This window comes from Notolepis coatsorum, assembly GCF_963971535.1.
Source record: "Notolepis coatsorum genome assembly, chromosome: 17".
Classification (NCBI taxonomy): domain Eukaryota; kingdom Metazoa; phylum Chordata; class Actinopteri; order Aulopiformes; family Paralepididae; genus Notolepis; species Notolepis coatsorum.
Window position 1 is genome coordinate 107,074,332 of NC_140181.1, and position 25,834 is coordinate 107,100,165.

Below are 25,834 nucleotides of genomic sequence, written 5' to 3' on the forward strand. Positions count from 1 at the left end.
GAGCAAAGAAGGCGAGAGCTCGTCTGTTTATATATATATATAGCCCTGGGCCCTATTCCCCGTACCTGGTTCAACTAAGTCGATCAAGAGTCCCATTATCCAGATTCAATTAACCCGATGTTTGAAGCCGGGATTTTCCTGTTCCTCGAAGGTGGATTCAGTCTCGTTAACTCGAACCTGACTTGATACTCAGGATCAGTGCGCGCGCCCGCCTCAGCTGAGAAGACAGCAAGTGTCGAGAGCAGAGATCCTGATTTTCTAACGGCATTGATTGATTGATTGATTTAAAACTTTATTAACAGATTGCAGTACGGCTCAATAGCCTCGCCGACAAGTTAAATGCATAATCTATAGGCAAATTTTAAGTCCCTCATTACCCCAATCAATCAATCAGATTATATTTCTTTAAACGTGCCCTGCTGGCAGTAGGTTCATGGAATGGATAATCAAATGAGATCTTGCTAGCGAAAATAATTAGTTCAACAGTTTCAGAATAAGGATACGGCTCTCTTATCCATTGATGGATGTATGGTTGATGTTTCATTTGTCTGCCACCGTGGTCTGATGGTCGAGCATTTTGTCTTTCACACGGACGACCCGCGTTCGAATCCCACTTCTTCTAGTTTTCTTTTTGAAATGTAAATACTTCAATTTGGTGCACGTTGAGAGCTATATAAAGAATGACATCCTCAATGCATGTAGATTTATAATATTTTTACTTAAAACTAGGCTACTTTTGCGTATAATCATTAATATTATATTCCAAAAAAATCATATTGGAAACGCGGGGTCTCGAACTCGGGTCGCCGGCTTGCCAGGAGTGAACACTGGCCGTTGGACCACTGTGCCAGACGGGATATATCCATTGTGTATCCAAGACCATCAATGGACAAGAGACCCGTGTTTAGAATATTTTTCTTTTGAATGAAGTTTTATCTCTTTATTCTCAAATGCATTAATCCCAGTTACAATATCACAATAACGTGTGAGTGATGATACAATTCAACAATCCTCAGATTCCTCGTAATTCATAATCCACAAAAACCACAATCCACGCATAGACACTTCAATTTTATGCTTGAATGAAACACAATCCAGGCGCTCCCACAGCGGAGAATATGAAAGGAATCAGAGCCAAACGAGCGATAGGTTTCAATCATTAAAAATATCCCCGCAGGATTCACATTTGCAATGCTGCGCGTTGTTAAAATAACCACATAATGTGTACATCGCACCTAGCGAGCGCCACGGTATATATAACGTGCATTATTTAGGACAACGTGAATTTAGTATCAGCATTTTGGGTCTATTTTACATTTCAAAAGCCCCCTCTGGAAGAATGAAGCACAAAAACGTAATTCAGAATGGTATAATGCAGATCCTAGACTGTGAGAATCATTTCAGGAAGCGGGCTGGCATTTCTTTGCGGGGGCGTGGCCATGGTTCATCCAGCTAACTGAACTTAAGCCTGCTCTCGACCAGGCTCAAACTTTTTGATCTGTTGTCATGGTGATTTGGACAATCGAGCGTCGGGGAACAGAAAGGTCCGGCTTAAGTCAGGCTATACTGGAAATTATCCGGCTAACTCAGTTAGCCAGGTACGGGGAACGGGGCCCTGGCCTGCATCATTATTTTGAAAACAAGTCGAAGTGGGGTTATATTTGTTCGTGATGATGGCGCTAGATACAATTTGACTTGTAAACAAACGAGTAAAGTTTTATTTTTGACAGTTGCCCAGTTGACATTATGACTGAGGGTGACCAATGAATAGCATATCATTATTGTGTTTTCCTCATTGAAGGACGGTTTATTATTTACGTTAGGTCTACAACATAGTTTGTCTATTGCATGATTAGTCTTTTTGTGTTGTATTGTACTTGGATTTTTCAACAGCCTCAAGTGTGGACACTATCAGCCTGCATGTTATGGTTCATGTCTGTCTGTCTGTCTGTCTGTCTGTCTGTGTCTCTTGAAAGCATACTGTAAATATCATGGCTGACCTCAGCGGTGGCCTATGAGTCCATTGGTCTGAGTGGATTAGTTTGTGTCCACACCACTCTGCCCCTCCCCCTCTCCACTTGACTCCTCCCCCTCCACTCGGCTCCTCCCCCTCTCCACTCTGCTCCTCCCCCTCTCCACTCAGCTCCTCCCCCTCTCCACGCGGCCCCTCCACTTGGCTTCTCGCCCTCTCCACTCGGCCCATCCCCCTTTCCACTCGGCTCCTCCCCCTCTCCACTCTGCTCCTCCCCCTCTCCAATCGGCTCCTCCCCCTCTCCTGTCAGAGTGAAGGGACAATTGCAAGATGTCCGCTTTAAGCCAGAAAGCTATGTATGTAGTTGAGTACTGTGTGTAAACTAATTGTACCTTCTAGGGTTCTGTCCAAGGTTTAATACGGACCACTTACGACCACTGAACTGGTCGGCAAATGGCAGCTTTGCTGTGTTGTCAGTTGTGTGACTTAACTGCTGGGCTTGCTATAGTGATGAATGATACACTCTGACTTCAAGTAGGCCGGATCAAGCCAAATGAGATGAGGGGAAACATGTATCCCAAGACCATGTACAGTAGAATAAGGCCCCGTTTAGACGGAAACGCTAGCAGGTGAATCCGCAAAAATATTTTTTCGGATGTGCCTTTCGTTTATACAGAAATGGCGTTTTTACGGGGTGAAACCGCAAAAAAGTGAGACTACCTTCCAGGGTGGAATTCCTAGAAACGATAAACCTTTGTGCTATCATCTAAACTGTCAAACCGCATAAAACGATGACGAAAGGGTTGTCAAGGCTCTCGTCGCGCGTACTGCTTACATCACAGGCATGCGCCAGGAGCCTAGAAGCGTAAACAAAGCATGTCTGATTCTATCCATGGCGATCACCTGAAGGCTACATTGGCAGTACTTTTAAATACACAAGAATCTGTCCCGCGGCGTGACTGGACCCACTGTCTGTGAGTGACTCTGCTTTGGTCCAATCACATTCCCCACCCACAGTCTGCGAATCAGAGGCAGAGTAGGGCGGGTCTTCACAGCACGTCATGTGACATATGCGGCAATCGTGTGACAGCGGGGCTCAGTCGTCTCGAGTTGTTACAGCCTCGTCTGCACGGAGAATTCCATCCCAAAACGCTAGTCTAAACGCAAAATTAAAAGTGAGACCGTTAGACGACTTTTGCGGTTTCTGTTCAGACTCTCTCCGTCTAAACGTAGCCTAAGTGAAGTTAGGTGAGTTTACAATTCATTTAACTGTTCAGGCACTGGAGCTGCCTCAAACATGGACACATTACTTGTAAGTTAACCCTTTCACAACCACACTACAGAAGGTTAACCCTTTCACTACCACACTACAGACGGTTCCGTCTGTAGTGTGGTAGTGAAAGGGTTAACCTTCTGTAGTGTGGTTGTGAAAGGGTTAACCTTATGTAGTGTGGTTGTGAAAGGGTTAACCCGTTGTCGTGTGGCAGTGAAAGGGTTAAACTTCTGTAGTGTGGTATTGAAAGGTTAACCTTCTGTAGCGTGGTAGTGAAAGGGTTAAACTTCTGTAGCGTGGTAGTGAAAGGGTTAACCTTCTGTAGCGTGGTAGTGAAAGGGTTAACCTTCTGTAGCGTGGTAGTGAAAGGGTTAACCTTCCGTAGCGTGGTAGTGAAAGGGTTAACCGTCTGTAGCGTGGCAGTGAAAGGGTTAACCGTCTGTAGCGTGGTATTGAAAGGTTAACCCTTTGTCGTGCGGCAGTGAAAGTATTGTCGCAGTGAAAGGGTTAACCCTTTGGTAGTGTGGTGGTAGTGAAAGGGTTCATATCAATTAAGCAACAATAAAAAATGGACAACAATCAAACCGTTTCACTCGACGAGCCGAGAGGTTCTGAGGCCGAGCGGCGAGAGGAAGGAGAACCTAATGCAATATTGATGGCGCTGTGAGCGCGGTCCTCCTCCTGAGTGCTGCTAACGCGGTGTCTCTGTGTCTCTGCTCCTCCTCCTGAGTGCTGCTAACGCGGTGTCTCTCTGTGTCTCTGTCTCTGCTCCTCCTCCTGAGTGCTGCTAACGCGGTGTCTCTCTGTGTCTCTGCTCCTCCTCCTGAGTGCTGCTAACGCGGTGTCTCTCTCTGTGTCTCTCTGCTCCTCCTCCTGAGTGCTGCTAACGCGGTGTCTCTCTCTGTGTCTCTCTGCTCCTCCTCCTGAGTGCTGCTAACGCGGTGTCTCTCTCTGTGTCTCTGCTCCTCCTCCTGAGTGCTGCTAACGCGGTGTCTCTGTGTGTCTCTGCTCCTCCTCCTGAGTGCTGCTAACGCGGTGTCTCTCTCTGTGTCTCTGCTCCTCCTCCTGAGTGCTGCTAACGCGGTGCCTCTCTGTGTGTCTCTGCTCCTCCTCCTGAGTGCTGCTAACGCGGTGTCTCTCTCTGTGTCTCTGCTCCTCCTCCTGAGTGCTGCTAACGCGGTGTCTCTGTGTGTCTCTGCTCCTCCTCCTGAGTGCTGCTAACGCGGTGTCTCTCTGTGTCTCTGCTCCTCCTCCTGAGTGCTGCTAACGCGGTGTCTCTCTGTGTCTCTGCTCCTCCTCCTGAGTGCTGCTAACGTGGTGTCTCTGTGTCTCTGCTCCTCCTCCTGAGTGCTGCTAACGCGGTGTCTCTCTGTGTGTCTCTGCTCCTCCTCCTGAGTGCTGCTAACGCGGTGCCTCTCTGTGTCTCTGCTCCTCCTCCTGAGTGCTGCTAACGCGGTGCCTCTCTGTGTCTCTGCTCCTCCTCCTGAGTGCTGCTAACGCGGTGCCTCTCTGTGTGTCTCTGCTCCTCCTCCTGAGTGCTGCTAACGCGGTGCCTCTCTGTGTCTCTGCTCCTCCTCCTGAGTGCTGCTAACGCGGTGTCTCTCTGTGTCTCTGCTCCTCCTCCTGAGTGCTGCTAACGCGGTGTCTCTCTGTGTCTCTGCTCCTCCTCCTGAGTGCTGCTAACGCGGTGTCTCTCTGTGTCTCTGCTCCTCCTCCTGAGTGCTGCTAACGTGGTGTCTCTGTGTCTCTGCTCCTCCTCCTGAGTGCTGCTAACGCGGTGTCTCTCTGTGTGTCTCTGCTCCTCCTCCTGAGTGCTGCTAACGCGGTGCCTCTCTGTGTCTCTGCTCCTCCTCCTGAGTGCTGCTAACGCGGTGCCTCTCTGTGTCTCTGCTCCTCCTCCTGAGTGCTGCTAACGCGGTGCCTCTCTGTGTGTCTCTGCTCCTCCTCCTGAGTGCTGCTAACGCGGTGCCTCTCTGTGTCTCTGCTCCTCCTCCTGAGTGCTGCTAACGCGGTGTCTCTCTGTGTCTCTGCTCCTCCTCCTGAGTGCTGCTAACGCGGTGTCTCTCTGTGTCTCTGCTCCTCCTCCTGAGTGCTGCTAACGCGGTGTCTCTCTGTGTCTCTGCTCCTCCTCCTGAGTGCTGCTAACGCGGTGCCTCTCTGTGTCTCTGCTCCTCCTCCTGAGTGCTGCTAACGCGGTGTCTCTCTGTGTCTCTGCTCCTCCTCCTGAGTGCTGCTAACGCGGTGCCTCTGTGTGTCTCTGCTCCTCCTCCTGAGTGCTGCTAACGCGGTGCCTCTCTGTGTCTCTGCTCCTCCTCCTGAGTGCTGCTAACGCGGTGCCTCTCTGTGTCTCTGCTCCTCCTCCTGAGTGCTGCTAACGCGGTGTCTCTGTGTCTCTGCTCCTCCTCCTGAGTGCTGCTAACGCGCTGTCTCTCTGTGTGTCTCTGCTCCTCCTCCTCCAGACCGGTGAGAGCGCTCGGCTTTGCTAATGGAGCACCTCCAGGGAGCGTGGAAGACCCTGAGCAACGGCTTCGGCATGAAGGACTCGGTGTTCGAGACGGGCCCCTGCCTGTCGCCCAGCATCCAGGTCCAGGGCTTCCAGTACCACCAGCGGCGCGCCTCCGACGACAGCAAGATGCCCGACTCCAAGGCCAGCAGCACCATCCGCGTCTACCTGCCCAACCAGCAGCGCACGGTGGTGAGAGCCGCGCGGCCCGGGCCGAGAGCTGAAATAATTTTTTATTATTAAATAAATACACTAACCTTCTTACTGTCATACGCTCTTCCTAATAATATACTAACATACGCTTAACCCTTTCACTGCCACACTACAGAAGGTTAACCCTTTACTATATATAGTGTGATAGCAAAGGGTTAGCCTTCTGTAGTGTGGCAGTGAAAGGGTTAACCTGCTGTTGTGTGTGGCAGTGAGAGAGGGTTAACCTTCTGTGTATCGTCGCAGTGAAAGGGTTAACTAGTGGGGCAGTGAAGAGGTTTGAAAGTGAAAGTTTGAACACTTTGATGAACATTGTTACTCGGCTGATAAGAGTTGTTGTACCCTCCCTGCTGACTTGTCGTACAAAACTCGCAAGTCGCTTTGGATAAAAGCGTTCAGCTAAAATGACAAAATGTTAAAATGTAATGTAAGAGTTGACCATAAGGCACCAGAAAAATTACCCGACCCGGGGTTTTGTCGAAGGCACATTGGATGGTTTACATTCGGGGTGTGTGCGCAAGGCCGGGGGATTAATACGTGTGTTGTTGTTGTGGTCCCCCCCCCAGGTGAACGTGCGGCCAGGTATGACCCTGCATAGCTGCCTGATCAAAGCCCTCAAGGTGCGCGGTTTGAAGCCGGAGTGCTGCGCTGTCTTCAGGCTCCTCCCGGGCCAGCGGAGGTGAGGAGAGGAGCGGTGTGGTGGTAGAGACCAGGGGGCATGTTTAGACCCTAACCCTGGCCAGAGGAGGTGAGGACCAGGGGGCATGTTTAGACCCTAACCCAGGCCAGAGGAGGTGAGGACCAGGGGGCATGTTTAGACCCTAACCCAGGCCAGAGGAGGTGAGGACCAGGGGGCATGTTTAGACCCTAACCCTAACCCAGGCCAGAGGAGGTGAGGACCAGGGGGCATGTTTAGACCCTAACCCAGGCCAGAGGAGGTGAGGACCAGGGGGCATGTTTAGACCCTAACCCTAACCCAGGCCAGAGGAGGTGAGGACCAGGGGGCATGTTTAGACCCTAACCCTAACCCAGGCCAGAGGAGGTGAGGACCAGGGGGCATGTTTAGACCCTAACCCAGGCCAGAGGAGGTGAGGACCAGGGGGCATGTTTAGACCCTAACCCAGGCCAGAGGAGGTGAGGACCAGGGCTCATGTTTAGACCCTAACCCAGGCCAGAGGAGGTGAGGACCAGGGGGCATGTTTAGACCCTAACCCAGGCCAGAGGAGGTGAGGACCAGGGCTCATGTTTAGACGCTAACCCTAACCCAGGCCAGAGGAGGTGAGGGGCGGTGTGGTCTGTGGTGGTGTAGAGACCAGGGGGCATGTTTAGACCAGGGGGCATGTTTAGACCAGGGGGCATGTTTAGACCAGGGGGCATGTTTAGACCTCCCAGGCCAGATGATTTGATTTGACATTTAAAAAAAAAATACAAGATTCCAGAAAACATCAAGGATGCTACACAAAAAAAGTCAAGACTTGGTCCTTGGTCTCAGACAGACGAGCAGTACAAAACATAACCACAAATAACAATTTGACTACATAGACATGTATATTTTAAATGCAGTACAAACACGTAGCCACAGACAACAATGTGTCTGACAACATTTTCATGCATTTTTAAATCTAGTTTTTAACATTGTCGAGGAGCCATGATTTGACTTTTTTCTTAAAATGTTGTCTGCTTGTACTAATGCATTTTAGCTGTGAAGGTAGCAAATTCCAATTTGTGGCTCCCCAGAATTTAAAAGAACATTTGCCCCATTATTAGTTTTGAACCTTGGAATACACGGGTCGGCAAGGCTGGCTCTGGTGTTATGGGTCTGCATGTCCCTGTTCCACTGAAAATAATTTGTAAGATAAGTGGGGCCCTATTATTATACATGTTGTGAACTATATTGAGCTGAAGTTGAACGGACCTGGCTTCCAGAGGGTGCCAGCCCAACAACTGGAAGTGTTGTTTGCCCACATGTGCTCTGGAGGCTAGTCCTAGAGTTAATCGGATTTGTTTGTTGTGAGTTTGTTCTGGGAAACCTGTAACTTATCTTTTAAAACTTTGGTCAGACCTCCGTACCAAGAACAGATAGCATAGTCAAAACAACAAGTGAATTTGCCAGAATGCGAAGACTTTCAGGGTCTAATAAATGTGCTTTTCTGGCCAGAAATTTAGTTCTGCCATTCACCTTGCTCATTGTTTTGAGAGCCATGGATTCCCCGCTCAGGCTGCTGTCTAGGTGGCAACTTAACCTAACCCTAACCCAACCTAGATAGCTTATAGCCGCAAAAAGCCGGCCCTCGAGATTAATGCTGGGCGAGAGCAGCTTCCGCAGCCTAGGTTGGAACCAAAGATGATGTATTCTGTTTTGGCCATATGCAGAGATCATTTATTGTCAATGAGCCAATGTTTTATGGTAGAGAATTCCTTACTGAGAGTGGCCTGTAGCTTGTCCACATCCTTATCGGAGGAAAGGATAGCAGAGTCATCCGCGTAGAGAAACAGGTTCACATTACAGGCAGCTTGCATATCGTTAATATAAATTAAAAACAATAACGGGCCCAGGACACTCCCTTGAGGGACTCCGCAAGTCACTGATAACTGATAAGGCAGATGAGTGATGGCCATGGATGTCTGTCAAGTGGTCTCTATCGGAGAGATAAGGGGAGAACCATTTTAGGCTAACAGGGCTGATACCAAGGGCTGACTGTTTGTTAAAAAGAAGGCTGTGGTTGACAGTCAAAAGCCTGTTTTTTTTTTTATATTTTCTTTTTTATAAAATCTTTTTTATTTTCAAACATGAAACAAAACAACTCACAACACAATAATAATAATACATAAAAAGACATCCAAAAACATCAACTCAACACAACAATGACTAGACAATAAATTAGACAGATCGTACAGTTGACACCCCAAGCCCCCTCCCTCCCCACCCATCGCAGGCACGATCCCCAACCCTCGAGGGCCCCGAGTCCGGCACCCCAGAGAGTCAGAGCATCATGCCTCTTTAACACCCCAACTCGCAGAGGGCCCGAACCAAGGGCCCCCCCCACCCCGAGCTCGGTGTCCAAAGCCTTTTGAAGGTCAATTAAAATCATACCACAGAGTTTGCCAGCATCCATTTCAGCTCTGATCAAATCAGTTAAAAAAAAGTGGAGGTGAGGAGCGGTGTAGTCGTGTGTAGAGACCAGGGGTCATATGTAGACCAGGGGGCATATTTAATATATTCTCAAACCTTTATTTAAACTCCAAAAGGCAACTGAGGTTTACCCCATTTACAGTCACGTCGAGTGTACATACAGCAGTACATAAATAAGGAAATAAAAAGCATATAAAATCACACGGCATATAAAAAAAAAAGCAAGGCTAACTCAATTAAAGCACGTACAACTTGATTGACAAAGGTTGGTTTTAAACTCTGCAACAGAGAGGAGAATCTCAAGCTTTAATGACTGTTGGGGAGTTCATTCTCTGAGCTAGAGGGGCATCACAGCAACATGTACAGTTACCCTGTTCAGAGCCAACTCAGGGGGACCTCGAGGACCAGCCAGTCACTAGAACGGTATACAATATCAAATCGGAGGTCGTATAGCGCAGGTACATGGTATGTTACTGTAAATAATGCCATGTCCCCATCCCTCATGGAGTGTCTTTAATAACTTTATTTGTATAGCACCTTTCATACAGGGGATTGCAGTTCAAAGTGCTTTACATAAGTAAGAAATAAAACATAAAAATCAGTGTAAAACAAGCGGCAAGAGCAAAGCATAAAGTGGGATAAAATAATGCAGATATATTAATCAAATCATATCGGAACCTCACGTTCCATTAGGCTTCTGTAATCTGTTACAAAACATGGTTACGGTCATAGTATGCACCCAGCGGATAGTGGGTGCATAGAGATAAAAGTAAAAAATAAGTAAAATAATAGCAAGGGTCAAATGAGCAGACATAATAAAATCACAGTTTTTCCACATTAGGATCTAACATCCTTATTTAACCCTTTCACGACAGTAAAAAGTTCCGGATGGACTGGAACACGGACTCTACGTCGCTGATCGGGGAAGAGCTGCTGGTGGAGGTTCTGGATCATGTACCCTTGACCACACATAATTTTGTGAGTACCTGAAGTCTTTACACATTCATTACAGTCAAAAAAGAGACATTCTGAAATGACCAGTGCCAGAGAAACAAAACACTATGCCATTTCCTCTCTCTCTCTCTCTCCCTCACGATTTTTTTAGGTTCGGAAAACATTTCTGAAGTTGGCCTTCTGTGACATTTGCCAGAAGTTTCTCTTGAACGGTTTCCGTTGCCAAACGTGCGGCTACAAATTCCACGAGCATTGTAGCACCAAAGTGCCCATGATGTGCGTGGACTGGAGCAACATCCGACAACTCCTGTAAGTCACTTTCCCCATTTCATTCCACAACTCCAGTAACCTTTTTTTTACAGATTTTTTTTAATTTAAGAGTAGTCCATTTAAGAAACATAATGTGGCGGCGCAGATATCTGTTGTAATTCATATTCTTAGTACTTAGCGCGCTCTCTCTCACTCCGTATTAGTTTCACAGTGGCTCACGGATTCCACTGTGGTGATAAAAGAGGGTGAACCCGCTGATACTGCAGTTCTCTTGAGTAGTTCTAAGCTCGTGCACATTCTAGCTTTTGCATACTTGCACTGAGAGGATAGAGCGTTGTTTTGCATGCAGGCCTCCAGGCCTCACCATAAGCATTCAGAGATCCATATCACTGACTGGTTAAACAGATTTTTCGACCGACAGCCTTTGTAGTAGTCCTCGCTCTGCCTCGTTAGTGGTCGGGTGCTGCTGTCTGATCCGGTATCGACACACCAGAGATTTGCCTCCTTGTTGTCCCCCCGCAGGCTGTTCCCGACCCCGGGGGATAGCGGTGGATCGTCCCTGCCCCCGCTGATGTCTCGGCGAATGCGGGAATCCATGACTCGTTTTCCTAATAGGTAAAGCAAACCTCATGTCCTTAGTCTGACCCCTGACCCCTGTGCTTATGTTAGTCCCACTGGTTGCTATAACCTGGTAACTTTATACCGCGAGCTGGATGTAGAACAATATTCCTCTTCTTTTTTTGGGGGAGGGGTTTGGATAGCAGGTTAGTTTGGTGATTGGGGGGTTGGGAGAAAATCTTTGCCAGGCTGTGAGGTAACCATGACTAATGTCGTTTTCCTTAATTTGCCACGCTTGACCACATTTCAGCCAGGTGGCTGGTTGTAAAAGCACCTTTAATCTCTATTGAATTAATTCCTGTCTTTAATTACGTCTTCAGCTTTATAGGGGGCTTACCCAAGTCCGGGGTGGCTGATGTAACAAGAGGCGTGAAAAGCGCCTGTTGTTTCGGGGCCACTTAAAATAGTTAAAAAGAGTGCTCAGAGCTGCCAAATGAGCTCTCGTATCAAGTTGTTCCACGCAGAGCAATCTCTCTTTTTGAAATGTAGTCTTGTATTGCCAAAAGGTGGATTAGTTCCCATGAAAGTGGGACTCCCATTTGAGTGACGTATATTTGAGTGACGTGTGTGTATATATATATATACAGTACACGTTTCAGTACTGGACCTCAGGTTTAGATTTCTTTCGATTATTAATTTCAATATAGAATATTCGTTGACAGCCCTACAAGTACAATTAGTTACTGCACACTACATCACCCCTGAGTGGAACATGGAAAGCCAAACTTTCCCCCACTGTACTGAAAACCTGTACCGAACCGTGACTTCAAAACCGAGGTATGTACCGAACCGTGGTTTTTGTGTACCGTTACACCACTAATATACATATATATATATATACGTCACTCAAATGGGAGTCCCACTTTCACCAGAAACGCACAGGAACAGATACGGGCCTGCTCGGCAAACGTACCAAAACCCACCATCTCTGAATTGATATGTTATTATTGGTACGATGGCTATTGCCTAATCATTTGTATTCGGTCGTTTCTGTGACACTTGGGGGAACTTTTCACAAGTTTTTAGTTTCCCTTCATGTGCTGTGAACGTGAAACCTCTCGTACCGGCGCATTTGGATTGTTTTCGAGATGTTTATTATTTGGCCGGTGAGCTTTGTACCGTAACCAGGAGCCAACGCAGAGTTTGGCAAACTGTAAGGGCAAAATACCCCCTCGCCATTCAGCAAACCTCAAGAACGGGAAAGGAGGGAAGACCACAGTTAACGTTTCACACGGTAGCAACTCGCAAACAATGATTATTTATATATATATATATATATATATATATATATATATATATATATAATTTGATTCTTGTTTTCCTGGCGTGCGTCTCTCCAGTTTCCTTCTTTTTTATAATAATCTAACCAGAACACGAGTCCTCTCCGATGGGTTTTGAAACCTGTGTCCTAACGTGCTGTGTGCGCAGCGTACGTGTGGTTTCTATGGTGAAAGAGACTTCCTCTTTATCTTCAGGCAAAGACCAAGCAACACAGAGGGTCACTGCGGTGAGGAGGGAAAGGGATTTCTAAATAAATGTGTTACACAGAGGTGATAAAGGCGCTGGGGGGGGGGGGGGGGGGGGGGAAGAAATGACACAAAATGGCAGAAATGAAACTGAAAAGCCACCGTCCACCACACCCTCCTCGCGGGCAGATTTGAAGAAGTTACTGAATTCAATGCTGTTTTTTCTTTCCCCTTCATGTTCCCCCCAACGTATCGAGCGATTTCAGAGAGCGGATAAAATAGTTGCCCTTCAACGTTATTATTATTATTAATCTCTTAAGTTGCCCTCTTCCCTGCCACCAGCTCCATGCACCGCTACTCCACCCCTCATGCCTTCAACTACACCACGCCCTACCCGCCCACAGGGGGCGCCCTGTCCCAGAGGCAGCGCTCCACCTCCACGCCCAACGTGCACATGGTCAGCACCACCCTGCCCGTGGACTGCAGCATGATCGAGGTAACGGCACACCGGCCGAGGGCCTCCTGGCTGCTCCCGGGGGTTCAGGCAGCCGGGCTTAAAATATCTCCCGCTGCCCGAGAGTGATCTTACCCCCCTCACACACCAGGCATGCCGACCATCCTCCCCTCTGGCTCTCTTGTGTAATCTACCTCTCTGTTAAGTAATCCACCTGGATTGGGTTCAGCTCAGATTTGAGCAAATTCCCTTTATTGCATCCCGTCTTTTCTTTGTACTTTTAACTCCTACAATTGACCCCCCCCCCCCCCCCCCTACTCTGATCAGTTCTGTTTGGTGTCTTTTTATCTGGGTGTAATCTCCCCTCGCAATGTAATCGTCTCAGAATCTTTGCATGCTTTTGTAGAATATTCCCCCCCGATTTTGAGTTTTCTTTCTTCATGAAACACCCAGGCACCACTCTCTTGTCTTTTCTTCCTTCCATCCTTAATTTGCTTCACTCTCTTCCCCCCCCCCTTCCCCCGCCTGGTTGTGTGGTACCCTCTGGGGAGTAGCTAGACTGCCCGAACGCCTCGCCTGCCTCCTGGCGTCACAGGTTCTGGCTGAAGAGGAGAGAGAGGAGAGTAGGTATTGTGCGCTTCTCCAACTCTTTTGTTGAGGCGACGACCTCCGAGAGCCCAGAGAAGGTTAGAAAGCAAAGTGTGTTTTGAGTTGCAGTCTGCCTGATGATGGGTCTTGTAGACGGGCCAATCCACATTTACACAATTTGTGACCCATTGAGTGACCCATTGGCTGATTCTTTTCTTTCTGTTTTTTTCTCTCTCCAGGATGCAATGCGTGATCATGACTCTGGTGAGTGACCGCAGGCTGATGGGCCCAGTGCGCCGGTCCCGTTAGCTTCATGTCCGCCGTTAGCTTCATGTCCGCCGTTAGCTTCATGTACGTTAGCTTCATATCCGCCGTTAGCTTCATGTCCGTTAGCTTCATGTCCGCCGTTAGCTTCATGTCCGCCGTTAGCTTCATGTCCGCCGTTAGCTTCATGTCCGTTAGCTTCATGTCCGTTAGCTTCATCTCCGCCGTTAGCTTCATGTCCGTTAGCTTCATGTCCGCCGTTAGCTTCATGTCCGCCGTTAGCTTCATGTCCGTTAGTTTCATGTCCGTCGCCGTTAGCTTCATGTCCGTTAGCTTCATGTCCGTTAGCTTCATGTCCGCCGTTAGCTTCATGTCCGTTAGCTTCATGTCGGCTAGCTTCATGTCCGTTAGCTTCATGTCCGCCGTTAGCTTCATGTCCGTTAGCTTTATGTCGGCTAGCTTCATGTCCGTTAGCTTCATGTCCGCCTTTGGCTTCATGTCCGTTAGCGTCATGTCCGTTAGCTTCATGTCCGCCGTTAGCTTCATGTCCGCCGTTAGCTGTGTTTACTTGGACCCTAATATTCCACAAATAATCTAAATAATAGCCCAATCAGAAAAAAATGCCTTGTGTAAACACCTTAATCGGAAGAGACTGACCCCTAGTGGAAGGAATCTTCAATCGGGTTGTGTAAACCTTTTGATAATCCGTTCAATAGAAAGACACTGGAGCCCGTTCAATAGAAAGACACTGGAGCCTAACGACCATGTGAACGCTTGATCCAATCGTGCTCTTTGACGTTGTTAAGAGACATGAAGGAGTTTCCAGGGAGAGGTCAGCTTCCCGACAGCCTGATGTATTTGATTGATTTGATTTTTTATTTGTCTCGAACATAGAAAACATAAAACAAGTTTAAAAACAAAACAAAAAGGTAAAATAGTGAAAGACTATTTCCATACAGTTCAATAAGTGTTCGAGAAGGAACAGGGGGAAGTAAAGAAAACATATCAAGCCCTGCCCCTTCCTTACAATATTTTACATTATAATAAAAATAAAAATAATATAACTATGAAAAACAAAATTTAAATAGTTTTTTTATATATACAAATCCAAATGAGAAAAAAATATATATTAGGCAGTCACATTACTGCTCAAGCTCCATATTATATATTTGTCCATAAGTGATTGTTTATAGCTGCTTTAAATTGGTTGATATTATTGCTTAATTTTATACTCTCATCAAGACCATTCCAGAGTGATGCCCCACAAACTGCAATGCATGAGTTGTACGTACAATAGGTTGTTTTAAAGCTAATGTCCCTCTAAAATTATAAACACTCTCTCTAGCCATGAGAATCTTTTGAATGTTGCTTGGTAATTTGTTTTTTATTGCCAGAAACACAATTTGTGCAGATTTGAATTTGATTAAGTCCATGAATTTTAATGTTTGACTCTTTACAAACGGACTATTTGTGTGATCTAAACATCATGTATGAAGCTCATTGGAAGCTTAGCATTAGCAAAAAAAGGAGCATTGAACGTCTTGATGGTCGTTGAATGTCCAACTTGTTCTTTTATCACGTTATCCAAATGAAAATGTCAAAATAAGTCAGTTTTGACCATTTAGCGTTTCCTCTCAGACCGGGACATTAGTACACAGACCACGGTAGAACGCCGCTGGTCCCTGGCTAGCGTGGCTTTACGTTACGGCCGGGAATGAGCAAGGTCGAAGGTCGATCCAACAAATGTTTTTTTTTATCTACTTTTTCTGTATTTTTCTCCCATCCCAATTGAGTCGTTATGCCAATTCCCCCCTCCCCTTCCTGGTCGTTGCGCACATTTGCCCCCCACTTGCCGGTCTAGGGAGCCCTGAAGTCTTATCACATGCTTCCTCCGATACATAGGAGACAGCCAGCAGCCTCTTTTCACCTGACAGCGAGGACTCTCACTGGGGAAGTGTAACGCGTGGGAGGATCACACTACCTCCCCCAGTTCCCTTCCTCGCTGTGCAGGCGCCCTGACCGGCCTGTAGGAGTCGCTGTTTACAACGACCAGGACCCACCCCACCGGTTTTCCACCCGCTGACACTGCCAATTGTGTCAGTATGGACGACCGACCAAGCCGGAGGCACTGCGGCAGCCGGATTCGATCCCACTGTCTCTGCGGTGGTAGACAGACGCTTAGTCCGCTGCGCTACCCGGCCGCCATCGTTCCAACAAATGTTGAAAATTATGCACAGAACTAGGGGTGGACGGTATGGTCTAAAATTTATATCACGGTATAATTTGAAGCATAGACGGTAACGGTATATATATCACGGTATCAGTGTTTCCGTTAGAATAATTTCTTTTGCCTGATAGGCAGGCTATATAAAGAGTGACATCCTCAAGGCATGTAGATTTATAATATTTTAACTTAAAACTAGGCTACTTTTGCGTATAAAGTCATTATATTCCAAATAAAATAAGTCCCGAGTCCGTGCTGCTCCCATTGCAAACAGCCGGGCTGGATGCTGGATTTTGCTAGAAGCATATGTAGCTGCAGAGCCGCAGAGCCAGCGGCGCTTTCAGGTCTGGTCACAGCTTTCAGCCGTTGGGTGGGGGGGCGCTGTTGAGCGGGCCTGTGAGACCTGAAAGCGCAGCTGGCTCTGCGGCTCTGCAGCTGCATGCTATTCGCAAACCCACTGCTGCCGCCGTCCTCCCGGCTCCCGCTGCAGCCGTCGTTATCATAACACTACACGCATATCATAATGTTTACAGCAAACTGTAGTTGATCACCAGGTATGTTTTATTAACGTAGAATAATTCATATAAGAAAAACGATAGGGACATCTCTTACCTTTCTCCACTGGTTAAAAATGCCAGGAACTGAAATTGAAACTTGCTGTGCGCCGCGGTGATATGCGTTTATTATGAAATGACAATTGCGTGTTGACACGCCCACTGCGCGAAGCCTCCTAAATAACTTTTTCCAGTTTGCACATATCTATTATCTATGACTAATTCTATCTATTTTTAGGGGCAAATGCGATTGAAATAGTCGCGCTGTGGTTACATGACGTCATTGCTATTTTACAGCTGCTCTACCGGTTACACAGTATAGTCAAAATCCATACCGTAGAGCAAATTAATACCGTTTATACCGTTTATACCGTCCACCCCTACACAGAACTAATGAACCCACATGTGCTGGACACCGTATTTGAGTGTCTGTGCTTCTTTCTTAGTAAGCAGCAGAATAGGTGGCGAGTGTAAGAGTGGCTAAGTGTAGGCAGGGTCGATTCTCTGATTACATACATCTTATTTAACATGTAAACATGGTTCAGCTTATTTAACGGACATGTAAACACGGTTCAGCTTATTTGACGGACATGTAAACACGGTTCAGCTTATTTAACGGACATGTAAACACGGTTCAGCTTATTTGACGGACATGTAAACACGGTTCAGCTTATTTGACGGACATGTAAACACGGTTCAGCTTATCAGCTTATTTGACGGACATGTAAACACGGTTCAGCTTATTTAACGGCTTGATAAACGGTTGATTTGAAATGTCAAATCTCAACGGTTTCAATCGGGTTGAGCAAATATTGTCCTGTCAATACTGCCATTGATTCAGTGCCTTTCTTGACGACTTCAAAATAATGATGGTTCCCGTCTTCCTAGAGGGGAGCTCCCCCAGCCAGAGCCCGACAGGCTGGTGCCAAGCCCCGTCCAGAACCCCTGCGCCTGCCCAACGAGAGAGGGCGACGTCCTTCAACACTCAGGAGAAAAATAAAATCGTAAGTTTAAGTCCTTCCTGGGGCTATGCATAGCGCCCCAGCTATGTCTAAACACCAGCTGTGCATGGGTACACACACACACGCCCATCGAGATGGAATACCAGCTAATTATATTATTGCTGAGGCTTTATGTTTTGGTAACCCGACATGTCTGTTTTTAATTTTCTTTGAATCTGGGTCTCCGGGAATGATGTTGCAGCAGAGACGTACTTTAATAATAATAATCCATGGGGGCGGCTAGGTGGTGTAGTGGGCAAGGCACTCGCCACCAATGTGGAGACGCTGGGTTCGCGTGTTCGAATCCAGCTCTCCACATTGTTTTCAGTTTAGCTGGTCGTCCGCAGTAATACACATTGGCCGTATTACGGGGAGGGAAACTGAAGGGTGGGGATCGGGCGTTGTGAACAAGCGACTCCTACAGGTCGGTTGGTGCGCCTGCGCAGTAGAATCAGGAAGTGTCGGGGGCAGCGTGAGCCTCCCACGCGTTACTCCTCGCCACTGAGAGATCGAGCTGCGCAGGTGAAAAGATGCGACTGCTGTTACCTCAAGTACCGGAGGGGACTCGTGCTATGTATGACTTAGTCCACATTGCAGCCGGCTTGTGGGAGGCAAGAAACAGCGTTCGTGACAGGGGAGGGTTGAATTGGATGATACGAAATTGGGATGGGAGAAAATATAGAAAAATGGGAGAAAAAGTGGATCAAAAAAAAAATAATAATAATTCATTTATTTTATATAGCGCTTCTCAATGACCCGAAGTCACTGACTATAGGCAAAAGAAAAACAAGGAAACATAGAACCACAGGGAACAATATGAATGATGCACAAGAACATAGAGCCACAGTAATAGACAACAAATACAGGAGGCAGTCAGGAAGTAAGTAAGTAAGTGAGGGAAACCGACAGTCTGAGGGAGGGTGTTCCAGAGTCGGGGTGCAGCACGTCGTGAGAAGGGAGGGTGTTCCAGAGTCGGGGTGCAGCACGTGAGAAGGGAGGGTGTTCCAGAGTCGGGGTGCAGCACGTGAGAAGGGAGGGTGTTCCAGAGTCGGGGTGCAGCACGTGAGAAGGGAGGGTGTTCCAGAGTCTGGGTGCAGCACGTGAGGAGGGAGGGTGTTCCAGAGTCTGGGTGCAGCACGTCGTGAGAAGGGAGGGTGTTCCAGAGTCGGGGTGCAGCATGTGAGAAGGGAGGGTGTTCCAGAGTCGGGGTGCAGCACGTGAGAAGGGAGGGTGTTCCAGAGTCGGGGTGCAGCACGTGAGAAGGGAGGGTGTTCCAGAGTCGGGGTGCAGCACGTGAGAAGGGAGGGTGTTCCAGAGTCGGGGTGCAGCACGTGAGAAGGGAGGGTGTTCCAGAGTCGGGGTGCAGCACGTGAGGAGGGAGGGTGTTCCAGAGTCTGGGTGCAGCACGTCGTGAGAAGGGAGGGTGTTCCAGAGTCGGGGTGCAGCATGTGAGAAGGGAGGGTGTTCCAGAGTCGGGGTGCAGCACGTGAGAAGGGAGGGTGTTCCAGAGTCGGGGTGCAGCACGTGAGAAGGGAGGGTGGGGGGGGGGGGGCAGGCTATGGAGGGCTTTTAAGGTGAGGACTAATAGTTTGAACTGTATACGTTGCTTAATCAGGAGCCAGTGGAGACTTTGTGTGTTTTATATCATCTGTACGTTGTGCGTCTCTCCAGCGGCCCAGAGACAAGCGGGACTCCAGCTACTACTGGGAGATAGAGGCCAGCGAGGTGTTTCTGAACTGCCGCATCGGATCGGGCTCCTTTGGAACCGTATACAAAGGGAAATGGCATGGTAGGTGTCGGCAAGAATCTGTATATTTGTGTGTTTTTAATCATTAGGTTTTTGAATTAGGTCTGGGAAAGGAAACGGTTATCGGTTGATTCTTGTGATTTTAAAGTTTGCTACAGTAACATTTTGAACATAAGATAAGATAAGATATTCCTTTATTGATCCCCTTGGGGAAATTCAGGCATCATAGCAGCATGGGGGGGGGGGGGAGGGGAGGTACAGGTAGTAAAACAACAACACAGTGTACAGGTAGTAAAAACAACACAGGCAGGATAAAGGATAAGGATAAAGAGACTATTTTCAACCTAGATCTTATTTTTCTCATCTGGTATCATACAGGTTGATTTAGAACCTAAATCCCATCGAGTGGACCACTGTTTTTGACCATATTCACACGGCGGCCATTTTGCTCTTATGTCATGCTCGGGCTGGGATTCCTTTCCACCCGAGGAATAGCAAAATGGCCGCTGTTTGAATATGGTCCATTGAGTGATTTGCGTGGTTGCCTCATTGGATTGTAGAGCAGTCTGCCGCCAACTTGAGTGCCCAAAAAAACACAACATGCTCTATAATGGTCCAAACACAACATGCTCTATACTGGTCCAAACACAACATGCTCTATAACGGTCCAAACACAACATGCTCTATAATGGTCCAAACACAACATGCTCTATACTGGTCCAAACACAACATGCTCTATAACGGTCCAAACACAACATGCTCTATAACGGTCCAAACACAACATGCTCTATAACGGTCCAAACACAACATGCTCTATACTGGTCCAAACACAACATGCTCTATAATGGTCCAAACACAACATGCTCTATAACGGTCCAAACACAACATGCTCTATACTGGTCCAAACACAACATGCTCTATAATGGTCCAAACACAACATGCTCTATAATGGTCCAAACACAACATGCTCTATAATGGTCCAAACACAACATGCTCTATACTGGTCCAAACACAACATGCTCTATACTGGTCCAAACACAACATGCTCTATAATGGTCCAAACACAACATGCTCTATAACGGTCCAAACACAACATGCTCTATACTGGTCCAAACACAACATGCTCTATAACGGTCCAAACACAACATGCTCTATACTGGTCCAAACACAACATGCTCTATACTGGTCCAAACACAACATGCTCTATACTGGTCCAAACACAACATGCTCTATAACGGTCCAAACACAACATGCTCTATAATGGTCCAAACACAACATGCTCTATAACGGTCCAAACACAACATGCGAGCAACGACCACGAAGGGGAGGGGGGAATTGGCATAACGACTAAATTGGGATGGGAGAAAAACACAGAAAAACAGGAGGAGAAAAAGTGAAAAAAATAAAACAATTGCAGCTCAGTGCTTCACAGCAAGTAAAAAAAAAAGACGGGCATAAAATGAGCACAAAATTGGCAGATCAATGCATAAAGTGCAGACATAAAAAACGAGCATAAAATAGTCTGCAGCAAAATAAACAAGGTCAAGGTAAGGCAAAGAGCATCAAATCATAGTTTTTCATTAGGATCTAACATCCCAATAGGCCTCATTGTTTACGGTTTGCTTCTATGGCAGTTTTAAAATAGACTATAGTAAAAAGAATAATGATTACAAATAAATAAATATGAATTTAATTGGTTGTCTGCGTTAAAGTTAATGTTAATGCCAAATTTGCATAATGATATTGCCGAGGGGTAGCATATGAATGGAAAATAGCAAAGGGCCCAGGACAGAGCCTTGTGGGACACCGCATTGCACTGTGAAGGTCTCGGATGTTAAATCGGTTAAATAAGATGCGTGTGACCCTGAATGCCAACATGATTCTCAAGCCGACTCAGAAGAATGGAATGATCAACGGTGTCAAAAGGCTGCACTGAGGTCGAGCAATAAGAGCACAGAGATTAACCTCACTGTAGTGGCAAAACAGGGACGTAAAACTAAGGTTGCACACACCAGAGCTGTTTGGTCCGCTTTAAACGCACACGAGTTTGTTTCCTCGGATAGTCCGCTTGGTTTGGGGTAGTGTGAAAGCTCATTCAAACTCTGGTGTGGACCAAAAAAAACCGAACTCTGGTCCGCCTGAAAACGTAGGTCTCGGTTCGCTTCCAAGTGAACCATGGTGCGTACTTTTGTGGTGTGAATGCTCATCGGAACAAACACAAGACCAAATATAGGAAGTGACCCGATAAACTGCATCTTGAGTAGAAGGAAACAAAACAAACAGCGCGCGCGCATTCACTGCAAAACAAGCCCGCGTGGACCATGTCTCGTGGACAGACGTGGGCGAATAAGGAGGTAAAAGCCCTGATAGAAATATGGTCAGGCGAGCTAATTAAACAGCTGCTTGTGGCCACTCACAAAAACAACGAGGTGTACAAGTTGTTTAATGAGCTTCAATCGAACAATCGACCAATGTCTCATCAAAGTTAGAAAACTGCGTCAGCATTTCAGCAATATATGAGAATAATGTGTGTACGCTGGGCTGCTCCGGGCAATAATGTGGTGTGTGTGTGTGTGTGTGTGTGCGCGCTGGGCTGGGCTGCTTCGCAGAATAATGTGCAGGGTTCGTACGGGTGCTGGAAATCCTTGAAAATGCTTGTATTTCAATATGGTGTTTTCAAGGTTTGAAAAGTGCTTGAATTGTGTATAAAGTGCTGGAAAGTTATTGAAATTGTAATTGCACTGTATATACTTTAATAATAAATCGCTATCTGACTGAATAGTTAGGTTTTTAGATAAAGAAATACAATTTCGGAGATCGCCTTTCACACAAAATGAAGAGGAGTCCTCTCTCGAGCCTCGCCACTCGCGTGCCCGCCCCGCCAAAGGCACCCCCCGCCCCTCCTGAAAGCTTGCTTTAATCCCAGTAACGTTAGTGAGCTAACGTTAGCAAGCTTATTTATTTTTTAAAAACGTTAACAAGCTAGTGAGCTAGCGTTGCCACAGACGGCTATGTTTATTGTTCATGTTGACAACGACAAGCGACGCCGTATATTAAAGTGAGTTAATAAATTCACTGCTCCACTCTGATAAACTGACTCTTCGGTCAGAGCGTCCAGTCTGCACAACTTGAGTGCGCTCGCTCTGACACACTGAAAGCCAATTTACCTTCAAACAAGTTTCGTTTAGCTAATGCCATTATGCATCGGAGCTGTGGTTTCACTGTGATCAACATGGCTAACAAGCAAATCAATTCTTTCTATTTTAAGGAATGTTCTGTAGGATATGTTGGCAACATAAGAAGCCAGGCAGCTACTAGGGGTAGCTGTTTGTGTGAAATAACAAGAGAGAAGACTAGAACGTGCATCAACTAACTGTGCGTCTGTATTGCAACCAATAACATGGCCATCATATAGCTTACATCCTGGTCCCTGCTGGGACGTACCAACTGAACACACCACTGTGGAGGGTTATATAAAAATCCTAGGTTGATTTGATTTTGTATACATTTTAAGGCTCAAGGAGCTGATTGACTGCCTACCTCAAAGACCGTTCTCTTATTTTCACATTTTCAGTAAATATTTGTGCTTGAAATGTGCTTGAATTTAGCTTAGGAAAAGGTGTAAGAACCCTGAATAATGTGGTGTATGTGTGTGTGTGCGCTGGGCTGCTTCACAGAATAATGTGGTGTATGTGTGTGTGTGCGCTGGGCTGCTTCACAGAATAATGTGGTGTATGTGTGTGTGTGCGCTGGGCTGCTTCACAGAATAATGTGGTGTATGTGTGTGTGTGCGCTGGGCTGCTTCACAGAATAATGTGGTGTATGTGTGTGTGTGCGCTGGGCTGCTTCACAGAATAATGTGGTGCGTGTGTGTGTGTGCGCTGGGCTGCTTCACAGAATAATGTGGTGCGTGTATGTGTGTGCGCTGGGCTGCTTCACAGAATAATGTGGTGTGTGTGTGCGCTGGGCTGCTTCGCAGAATAATGTGGTGTGTGTATGTGTGTGCGCTGGGCTGCTTCACAGAATAATGTGGTGTATGTGTGTGTGTGCTGGGCTGGGCTGCTTCGCAGAATAATGTGGTGTATGTGTGCGCTGGGCTGCTTCGCAGAATAATGTGGTGTGTGTGTGTGTGTGTGCGCTGGGCTGCTTCACAGAATAATGTGGTGCGTGTGTGCGCTGGGCTGCTTCACAGAATAATGTGGTGTATGTGTGTGCGCTGGGCTGCTTCACAGAATAATGTGGTGTGTGTGTGTGTGCGCTGGGCTGCTTCACAGAATAATGTGGTGCGTGTATGTGTGTGCGCTGGGCTGCTTCACAGAATAATGTGGTGCGTGTGTGTGTGTGCGCTGGGCTGCTTCGCAGAATAATGTGGTGTATGTATGTGTGTGCGCTGGGCTGCTTCACAGAATAATGTGGTGTATGTGTGTGCGCTGGGCTGCTTCGCAGAATAATGTGGTGTATGTATGTGTGTGCGCTGGGCTGCTTCACAGAATAATGTGGTGTATGTGTGTGCGCTGGGCTGCTTCGCAGAATAATGTGGTGTGTGTATGTGTGTGCGCTGGGCTGCTTCACAGAATAATGTGGTGTATGTGTGCGCTGGGCTGCTTCGCAGAATAATGTGGTGTGTGTATGTGTGTGCACTGGGCTGCTTCACAGAATAATGTGGTGTATGTGTGTGCGCTGGGCTGCTTCACAGAATAATGTGGTGTATGTGTGTGCGCTGGGCTGCTTCACAGAATAATGTGGTGTATGTGTGTGCGCTGGGCTGCTTCACAGAATAATGTGGTGTATGTGTGTGCGCTGGGCTGGGCTGCTTCGCAGAATAATGTGGTGTATGTGTGTGCGCTGGGCTGCTTCACAGAATAATGTGGTGTATGTGTGCGCTGGGCTGCTTCGCAGAATAATGTGGTGTATGTGTGTGCGCTGGGCTGCTTCGCAGAATAATGTGGTGTGTATGTGCGCTGTAGAGCTGTCTCCGAAGCCTGTTTTTGGGATTCTCTATCCAATAGACGAGCGCCCTTTTCGATCGCGTGACATTGTTCAGAAAGTTTGGTGCACTTGACAAATTGTGTGAAAGCAAACCGAACCAAATGAAGAATGCAACAATGTTGCAACTTCACCCCCCCCGAATCGCACGAGTCCACCAAACTATATGTGAAAGCGACCTAATATGATGATGATGATGATTAGAACCAAGAGAAAGCAGTAAGTCTGTTTGTGACTTTGGTAAGCGCCGTTTCGGTGGAGTGGAAGGTTCTAAAGCCAAGATTTGTGAAGGTTGCTAGTGCTACTTGATAGATGGTCAGTAAGTTGCTTTACGACAATCCGTTCGAATATTTTGGATATTCTGGAGAGGATCGCTGCATAGATTCGTACTGCATGGTTCTTGCCCAGAACTGCATGGGATTAGAATAAAGTGGGCAAGTCTGTAATCGGATATCTTGAGATGAGAGATCTAGGGACCCCAACACGGCCCACGCCGCTGTCCTCTCGCCAACATTGAGAGTAATGGAAAAATTGTGTCTAGTTTGAAAATAGATTGAATTATCCATCAGGTTGTGTCTGTTTTCCTCTTCTTAAAACCAGAGATGAGGTTATTATAAGCCTTGTCGTATGCTGCTTAGCTTACTTTCCTCATGTTTGAGATGTTCTGAATTGATTGATTTTGAATCTTTGTCAAATGTATTTGTATAACCAAGGCGTGACAATTTCTGAACATTTTCACATGTCTCTTTATGATCTGTCAATTATAAATATATTCATTCGTGTGCCCTTACATGCTTTTTTCACGAGGTATTGGCAATAGAAAAATGTATTTCTAGCTACATTCTGTCACTTCTGTAGTCTGCGCTCACAACTGCCAATATAAAACAAACTTCACTGCATGTTTCTTCTGGCGCCCTCCACAACAGCCAGAGCGCGCTGCCCCACACCCAGAGGACATTACCTTCTCAGTTTTGGAAGTTCCCTGTTTTTCTTTTCTCCAGTGAGGGAAAGGGATTATAATTTCATCACGCATGGCTAACTCAAGGATTTGTCATGGCAAAGCAGGCTAATTAAATTAATTGTTTGAAATGTAGGCTAAGCATTAAGTAGATGATAGAACTTTGCCAAAAGCATATTAATTTCAACCAGGAACTGCTGCAGCTTTGTCGCACCAGCTCTCCCTTGTGTCCCTGGTGTTTGACCAGGTCCCTGGTGTTTTTAACCTGGTGTTGTTAACCTGGTGTTGTTAACCTGGTGTTGTTAACCTGGTGTTGTTAACCTGGTGTTTTTAACCTGGTGTTTCTAACCTGGTGTTGTTAACCTGGTGTTTTTAACCTGGTGTGTTTAACCTGGTGTTTTTAACCTGGTGTTGTTAACCTGGTGTTGTTAACCTGGTGTGTTTAACCTGGTGTTTTTAACCTGGTGTGTTTAACCTGGTGTGTTTAACCTGGTGTTGTTAACCTGGTGTTTGACCAGGGCCCTATTCCCCGTACCTGGTTCAACTAAGTCGATCAAGAGTCCCATTATCCAGATTCAATTAACCCGATGTTTGAATCCGGGATTTTCCTGTTCCTCGAAGGTGGATTCAGTCTCGTTCATTTGAACCAGACTTGAGAC

The 25,834-nt window shown here is 46.8% G+C and overlaps 1 protein-coding gene across 2 annotated transcripts in view; it reads left to right on the forward strand.

Moving 5' to 3' along the window:
• The window catches only part of raf1a (Raf-1 proto-oncogene, serine/threonine kinase a), a 59,090-nt gene that overhangs the window by 2,748 nt on the left and 30,508 nt on the right, over window positions 1-25,834 (forward strand). For both annotated transcript variants that reach the window (XR_014620702.1, XM_084334105.1), the window contains exons 2-10: window positions 5,705-5,940; window positions 6,525-6,637; window positions 9,967-10,069; window positions 10,197-10,354; window positions 10,838-10,930; window positions 12,742-12,895; window positions 13,681-13,705; window positions 17,372-17,487; window positions 19,156-19,273. Coding sequence is in view for 1 of the 2 variants with exons in the window: in XM_084334105.1 (XP_084190231.1) it covers window positions 5,731-5,940; window positions 6,525-6,637; window positions 9,967-10,069; window positions 10,197-10,354; window positions 10,838-10,930; window positions 12,742-12,895; window positions 13,681-13,705; window positions 17,372-17,487; window positions 19,156-19,273 (1,090 nt within the window). In the remaining variant the exon portion in view is untranslated. The remainder of the gene's footprint in view (window positions 1-5,704; window positions 5,941-6,524; window positions 6,638-9,966; window positions 10,070-10,196; window positions 10,355-10,837; window positions 10,931-12,741; window positions 12,896-13,680; window positions 13,706-17,371; window positions 17,488-19,155; window positions 19,274-25,834) is intronic.